This window comes from Asparagus officinalis, chromosome 3 (assembly GCF_001876935.1).
Source record: "Asparagus officinalis chromosome 3, Aspof.V1, whole genome shotgun sequence".
NCBI classification, from domain to species: Eukaryota; Viridiplantae; Streptophyta; class Magnoliopsida; order Asparagales; family Asparagaceae; genus Asparagus; species Asparagus officinalis.
Genome location: NC_033796.1, coordinates 62,236,511 through 62,244,402, shown reverse-complemented (window position 1 = coordinate 62,244,402; position 7,892 = coordinate 62,236,511). Strand labels below are relative to the sequence as shown.

General features: G+C 36.6%; 2 protein-coding genes across 2 annotated transcripts in view; both read left to right on the top strand.

Annotated features, from left to right (window-relative positions):
• LOC109834244 (B3 domain-containing protein Os11g0197600-like) overlaps nucleotides 1,306-7,892 on the top strand; it is a 15,393-nt gene continuing 8,806 nt past the window's right edge. The window contains exons 1-4 of the mRNA XM_020402223.1: nucleotides 1,306-1,811; nucleotides 3,711-5,184; nucleotides 5,258-5,639; nucleotides 5,926-6,056. Coding sequence (XP_020257812.1) covers nucleotides 5,116-5,184; nucleotides 5,258-5,639; nucleotides 5,926-6,056 — 582 coding nt within the window. The 5' untranslated portion in view covers nucleotides 1,306-1,811; nucleotides 3,711-5,115. The remainder of the gene's footprint in view (nucleotides 1,812-3,710; nucleotides 5,185-5,257; nucleotides 5,640-5,925; nucleotides 6,057-7,892) is intronic.
• On the top strand, nucleotides 3,217-3,742 carry LOC109835194 (B3 domain-containing protein At3g06220-like). The gene is made up of 2 exons (XM_020403179.1): nucleotides 3,217-3,255; nucleotides 3,359-3,742. The coding sequence occupies exons 1-2, from the start codon at nucleotides 3,217-3,219 to the stop codon at nucleotides 3,740-3,742; spliced, it is 423 nt and encodes a 140-aa protein (XP_020258768.1).

Below are 7,892 nucleotides of genomic sequence, written 5' to 3'. Positions count from 1 at the left end.
GGCGACACTCATGATCTCAGGCTCACTACTCTAGAGAAAGAAGACGCTCGTATGAAGTATTTCATAGGATCGATGACCATATCAAAAATTAAATTCCATTAGGTTTGGCCATCCACGCAATGAATTAGGGGATTGGAGAAGAAAACCACGTCAAAAAAATAAAGACACCGAGAGTTTTTCATTAGTTGGAGAATTCTAACTACTTCCTATTTATCTTCTTATTTATACTTCCTAAAATAACCTTTTTATCTAAGTGAAATTACTTTTTTGGGTGTGGAACTACTGTCAACTACCTTATCCCTCAAATTTAGGATGTGAGAGAGATTTTTAAGGAAACAAACTACACCAACTGCTTGGGAGCACCAAAGCTGTTGGCTATAATTAATTAATAATAATAATTAATTTAATTAATTTATAATTAAAATATAATATAAAAAAGAATAGAGAAAATATAGTCAGGTGAACTATATATGATTTATTTTTATTGTCTCACATTAGTCAGTTGAACCGTCTTTTCCCTTTTATTTATTTTTTCTCCTTGTCGACAGAGGGGTAAGTCGAGAGAGAAGAGGGGAAATTGCAAGAAGCGGGGCTTTCTGGAGATGAGGGGGAACGCAATCCTCGCCGGAGATCAGCTCGGAGACGCCGCCGGCTGATGAAACTATGTGGGTTTTCTTGCCGAAGGAGGAAGAGGTAGGAGAGGTGAATGTACCTTTTGGTTTGCTCTTATTCTTTGTTTGATTTGTTTTGGATATTTGCATAGATATACAGAGAGAATTGAGCGAGTACGTTGGTGTGTGTGTGGGGGGGGGGGGGGGGGGGGGGGGGGGGGGGTGGGGGGGGGGGTTGGGCGGGGGGGGTGGGGGGCGGGGGGGGGGGGGGGATACGTTAGGAACCTTCTGAGGTTTGAGTTTGTTAGCAAAAATATGTTTTTCAGATTTTTCTTTTATTATTAATGATATTTATTTTTATCTTTATTATTTTTGTTACCTTTTTGTTTATTCTTTTATTAGTTTTCTTATGTATGTATTTTTACGCGATTGAAATTGAGGAGGAGGAAAAATATTGTTGACATAATCAAATTTGTTCTCAAGCATCAGCTTTGTCATTTTTTTAATAAAAACTTTAATTCAACATAGTTTCTAGCTGATCTGATCTATTTGTGAGCAACTTTCTGTAGGTTAGGAGCTCTAGCTTCAGCTAGCTTCTCATTTTTCGCTTCATACAAGTTCAGTAGATACGACTGGTTGATTTAACTTGAGGACAATCACTTCTCAAGTATAGGTGCTGGTTAGGCTCTGATCATTTGCAATGTGTTTTTTTATTTGTTATTTATGTTTATTCAACAATGGTATCTACTCCAATTTGTTTATAGCTACCTATTGGATTCCTTCTGCATTTATTTTTGTAGCAGTAATCTAAATTGCTTTTAGTTCAGTTGACATATCTTGCTTGCTACCCGCTTGATTTTTTGCCTGAATGAAACTTGAAACCCGTAAAACAGTACAAACTGGCCCAGATGATCTGAATTATTAACGAAGAAGGCTATGCATAACTACACCACACGCCCACCTAAAAGGTGTAGCTGCTGTATCTTAAAATTCCTTGCGGGATTCTCCAGCTATGCCCCGCCTTATATTTACACGCAAACAAACATTGAAAAGAAAGGAAAAAAAAATAGCAAAAAATTTTGTTTCTAACACCAAAAGATATATCTATCTCCATTCTTCATTCCAATGCTATGGCCCCATTGGCTTCATCCCCGAAGATCTGCAGCTCCTAATTGCTCCTCTCCATCCTTATATTATCAGGTCCCCTTCTACGAACTCTGTGTCTGAAGTAGTTCCTGGTGAGAGCACTGATACTGTGATACAAGTGCTCCCTAACTAAAAATCAACAAAATGGTTAATCTGCCCAATAACTGCAATAGAATGTCTTGCATATTTTTTTTTTTAAAAATGCGATTGTTTCTTTCACACCAGATATCCCACATCAAAGCACTACTATACATGTCCCACTTCTACCTTGAAAAATGAGGCACACAGAATAATCTCCATGAAGACCATAACTCATGTACACTCATAAAATCACCAGTTAATGGATCCCCTTAGAGAAGCCACATAAAGCCAGTGTCAAAAAAAGAAAAGAAAAAGAGAATGAGTCTCAGTCTCGACACCACACAATACACATATATTCTCAATCACAATCCCTTTTCCAATCAGTATGTCCTTTGTATTCAATTTGCCCCTAATAGACAACCATAACAAGATTTTAATCTTCAAAGGAACAGGGAGCTTCCAAATACCAGGACAGTCAAATATCAATCCACCATCAACCAAAAAGTTATAAAAAGATATAACAGAGAACTTACCAGAAGCTTCCCATGTCCAAGTTCTAATATCCTGATTATTCTCTATATGATACTCATCAATAATATTCATCATCTCCAAATATTGCCACACTAAATGACCTGTTAGTTGTCTATGAAAAGGAATATACCAGACCCATCTACCATTCAGATATTTTCTACCAGAATAAACTGCCAGAAAAGGTTCAACATCAACATCAGATAACTCTGTGAACCTTGAGGCCAGAAACAAGTCTCCAGTCCATTTGTCTAGCCAGAATTAAATTCTTTTTCCATCCCCTAATTTAACAGAATAAAATTCTGTTGAGAAACATAGATGGGTAACCCATTTAAATAATGAGAAGGGTCGGGTTTGGGTCAAGCTTAAACGGGTGAGGTGACCTTTTTAGTCTGGGGTGGAACATAACCTTTTTGTCTAGAGGGGAAGCACTTTTTTTTTTAAATCCAAGGGGGTTGAGACAATTTTACCCACAATAAATGCTCATTTTAGTAACCACGAGTCACACATAAGCCTTATACCATTACTTCTTTTTAAGTCTTTAAGAAAAAGACAATGTACCAGTCATTTCCTGTTCAGCACTTGACTGTTACCATAAAAAACGGAGGGAAGCACAGCCCCTCACGAGAACCATCACCTCCTTTAGCTCCTTCCTAGAGCAAATTAGACAAGTAATTAATACAAATATTCATCTTTATTCACTACACTCCAGAGCCTTGTGAACTATCGAGTCATAAGAACAATGCAATGCACTATCTTGGATTCACAAGCCCACATCTTCAACAACAACAACTGTTTCTAACACCAAGAAGAAGAAGAAGAATAGTTTCTAAGCTCTGCTCTTGATCAAATGGGTAACCCCAAGCCAAATTGCCCTTCCTTCTTCAAGGTGATGATGGGGGATTTCGCAACCCAAGTGGTACACCCTTTACTCAATTTTTCATACTGCTCTGATTTTTATCAATTTTTTCTGATTTTTTACTACTTTTCAGAGAATCCCATCTGAATTCAAGAAGCATCTTGGAGAATCAATCACACAAAGATCGGTGGTCATCCGGAACTCTGGAGGCCGGCAATGGAGGATCAAGATGGGCATTGCTGATGGGCATGTCTACTTTCAAAATGGATGGGAGAGGTTCATCTGTGCCAATTCCATTACCCAAGGGGATTTTTTGGTTTTCTTTTATGACGGTAAATTCGGTTTTGATGTAATCATTTATGGAGCTACTTGTTGTGAGAAAGAAGCATGTGTCGATGTTCCTAGTGAGAAAGTGACAATTAAAGTAGAATCCGAGGGTTCTGGTGAAGAACAAATTGTGTCACCAAACATCCTTATATTATCAGGTCCCCTTCTACGAACTCTGTGTCTGAAGTAGTTCCTGGTGAGAGCACTGATACTGTGATACAAGTGCTCCCTAACTAAAAATCAACAAAATGGTTAATCTGCCCAATAACTGCAATAGAATGTCTTGCATATTTTTTTTTTTAAAAATGCGATTGTTTCTTTCACACCAGATATCCCACATCAAAGCACTACTATACATGTCCCACTTCTACCTTGAAAAATGAGGCACACAGAATAATCTCCATGAAGACCATAACTCATGTACACTCATAAAATCACCAGTTAATGGATCCCCTTAGAGAAGCCACATAAAGCCAGTGTCAAAAAAAGAAAAGAAAAAGAGAATGAGTCTCAGTCTCGACACCACACAATACACATATATTCTCAATCACAATCCCTTTTCCAATCAGTATGTCCTTTGTATTCAATTTGCCCCTAATAGACAACCATAACAAGATTTTAATCTTCAAAGGAACAGGGAGCTTCCAAATACCAGGACAGTCAAATATCAATCCACCATCAACCAAAAAGTTATAAAAAGATATAACAGAGAACTTACCAGAAGCTTCCCATGTCCAAGTTCTAATATCCTGATTATTCTCTATATGATACTCATCAATAATATTCATCATCTCCAAATATTGCCACACTAAATGACCTGTTAGTTGTCTATGAAAAGGAATATACCAGACCCATCTACCATTCAGATATTTTCTACCAGAATAAACTGCCAGAAAAGGTTCAACATCAACATCAGATAACTCTGTGAACCTTGAGGCCAGAAACAAGTCTCCAGTCCATTTGTCTAGCCAGAATTAAATTCTTTTTCCATCCCCTAATTTAACAGAATAAAATTCTGTTGAGAAACATAGATGGGTAACCCATTTAAATAATGAGAAGGGTCGGGTTTGGGTCAAGCTTAAACGGGTGAGGTGACCTTTTTAGTCTGGGGTGGAACATAACCTTTTTGTCTAGAGGGGAAGCACTTTTTTTTTTAAATCCAAGGGGGTTGAGACAATTTTACCCACAATAAATGCTCATTTTAGTAACCACGAGTCACACATAAGCCTTATACCATTACTTCTTTTTAAGTCTTTAAGAAAAAGACAATGTACCAGTCATTTCCTGTTCAGCACTTGACTGTTACCATAAAAAACGGAGGGAAGCACAGCCCCTCACGAGAACCATCACCTCCTTTAGCTCCTTCCTAGAGCAAATTAGACAAGTAATTAATACAAATATTCATCTTTATTCACTACACTCCAGAGCCTTGTGAACTATCGAGTCATAAGAACAATGCAATGCACTATCTTGGATTCACAAGCCCACATCTTCAACAACAACAACTGTTTCTAACACCAAGAAGAAGAAGAAGAATAGTTTCTAAGCTCTGCTCTTGATCAAATGGGTAACCCCAAGCCAAATTGCCCTTCCTTCTTCAAGGTGATGATGGGGGATTTCGCAACCCAAGTGGTACACCCTTTACTCAATTTTTCATACTGCTCTGATTTTTATCAATTTTTTCTGATTTTTTACTACTTTTCAGAGAATCCCATCTGAATTCAAGAAGCATCTTGGAGAATCAATCACACAAAGATCGGTGGTCATCCGGAACTCTGGAGGCCGGCAATGGAGGATCAAGATGGGCATTGCTGATGGGCATGTCTACTTTCAAAATGGATGGGAGAGGTTCATCTGTGCCAATTCCATTACCCAAGGGGATTTTTTGGTTTTCTTTTATGACGGTAAATTCGGTTTTGATGTAATCATTTATGGAGCTACTTGTTGTGAGAAAGAAGCATGTGTCGATGTTCCTAGTGAGAAAGTGACAATTAAAGTAGAATCCGAGGGTTCTGGTGAAGAACAAATTGTGTCACCAAAAGGAGTTGGTAGGAAGAGGAAGGCGAAAAAGATGATGACAGAGAATAGTGAGTGCTTAGCGTAATGATTTTGAAGTTTACGGATTTTTTTTGCACAATTATGATTATTTTTGAATGAAAACTGGAACTGAATTACAGCTACTTAGATATTATTGGACGATTATGATTTAGGAAGTGATCTCTTCTTGCTAAAACTTCAGTAATATTGAAATACTTATAAAGTGCTATCTCAATTTAGTATTTATGCTTTAAGTAGGTTTGTTGTTAACTAAGTTAATTGGTTAATATCCATACATACTATGTTTAACATGCCCTTTTGTTGTGTTGCTTGTAGAAATGTGTTACAAGGTCTTGAGAGGTGCGAAGCCAGTTGCTAATGAGAAGGCTATGAAAGCTGCGTGTGCTTTCAAGAGTCCTCATCCTCACTTTGTGACTACTTGCAGGACCGCGCGAACTAATTACATGGTCTGTTGAGTTATTATTAGTTTCTGTGTTTCTATTCATCTAAATGCTGTAGATCTGACCATATATGATTCTAAGTCTTTTTTCTAGCTGCATTTGTTAAAGTTGTGAACTTTATGGTTGTCGTATATGTTTCCAAGTCTTTTTTCTACCTGCATTTGTTAAAGTTGGGAACTTTTTTCTAGCTGCATTTGTTAAAAGTTGGGAGTTATTATTAATTTCTGTCTTTTTTATAGCTGCATTTGTAAGAGTGTGTTGCAGAGAACTGGTCCAGTGGCCAGGTATCTCAATTACAAATGTGGACTCCTTTTTGTGCTCATGATCACTGATCAAATTGTATGTTCCGGGCAATAGGATACATGATCATTGATAATTACTAGCCTCATCTATGGCCAAGAAAGGTTAACCCCTTAGTTACACAATCAAATATATCAGGCCTTCACTATATGTAGGTTCTGCAATTGGCTAGGATTAGAGGTTGGTCTATGTTTTGTCCACTTACTAAGCAACTTGGGTTGAGGTCTGGTTTTTGTAGATCATGGACTGCTCGGGTTCAGCGTTATTTGTACAATCTGAATAGCAAACCATATTTAAAAAAATTTAAGGGCTTTTTGGACTTTATTAGGTCATGTGCAATCTGCATTTTAAAAGTTGTTTTTTCTTATTCTTATCGTATGTATAGAAGTTTTGTGTATTTATTTTGTTACACATACTTTCCCATTTTGGCAAATCTAGTATTTAGTATTCTTTTAAAAGTATTCTAAATCTTTAGCCATTTTTGTGACCAAAAAGCAAGTATGAAAAAGTCAATGCTCATGTGTGAATGCATGCATATCATTAATCTTGTTTGTGTTGGGTTTATGACATGGTTGGGCTTTGCTTCAGAAGTTAAAAAATGATCAAACATATGGCGGAGAGTTTGATGGGGACTGAAAAAACAACCATGGATAAAATGACCAGGCATTCAAATTTAAATGATCAACCGACTCTTCAATTCTTCTTTCATTTGAATGATTGGTTGATTGTCGAACCACAGTGATCAGTTTAAATCAGGCAGTTGATTTGCCATTCAGTCCAGTGAGTTTGCTATCTAAGTCTAGGTGATATTCTTGTCTGATGCCCACCATTGGCTTGTGGTGTAGTTTGTATCAAATTAACAGGTAATGACTGTTCTCAAAAATGGTTGTAAGTAAATTCTTATCTAGGATTCTAGATTGGTCTTTGAGATCACTAATACATTACAATGTTACAGAAGGCACTAAGTGGACTAGGCATCCGAGCCGGGGCCTAACGCCTAGGCGCCTACCTGTACGCCTAGGCGATGCCTAGACGTTTGTCTATTTTTAAATTTATTTAATTATAATAATTCACAAAAATATGTATTAAGTTCATATAAAATTGCAGAAAAATTTGAATTAAAGTTGAACAAAATTAAACTAAAATTAACTAAAATTGAACAAGATTACCGTAAAATTAACTACAATTATCTAAAATTAACTAAAATTGAACAAGATTAAACTAAAATTAACTACAATTAACCAAAATTAACTAAAATTGAAAAAGATTAAACTAAAATTAACTTAATTAAACTAAATTGAACAAAATTAAGTATTTAAATTTATAAAACAGTTTATAAGTGAAAATTTTACCTAAAATAGTAAATAAGTTAACTAATTAAAAAACATTTTATAAGTTAACTAATTTAAAAAACAATTTATAAGTTTACTAATTAAAAAAAATTACCTGGCAGCTGGTGGGAGAAGGACCGGCGACGGTGGGAGGGAACCGACGGGACTGAAGGACCGGGGGAGAGGGGCCGACAACGTGAGAGGATCGGAT

Excerpts from the sequence above, each read along its gene's own strand:
- LOC109835194 (XM_020403179.1), top strand. The coding sequence starts at position 3,217 with ATGGGTAACCCCAAGCCAAATTGCCCTTCCTTCTTCAAG. Across the intron at positions 3,256-3,358 it reads ATTGCCCTTCCTTCTTCAAG|AGAATCCCATCTGAATTCAA; the intron begins GTGATGATGGGG and ends ACTACTTTTCAG.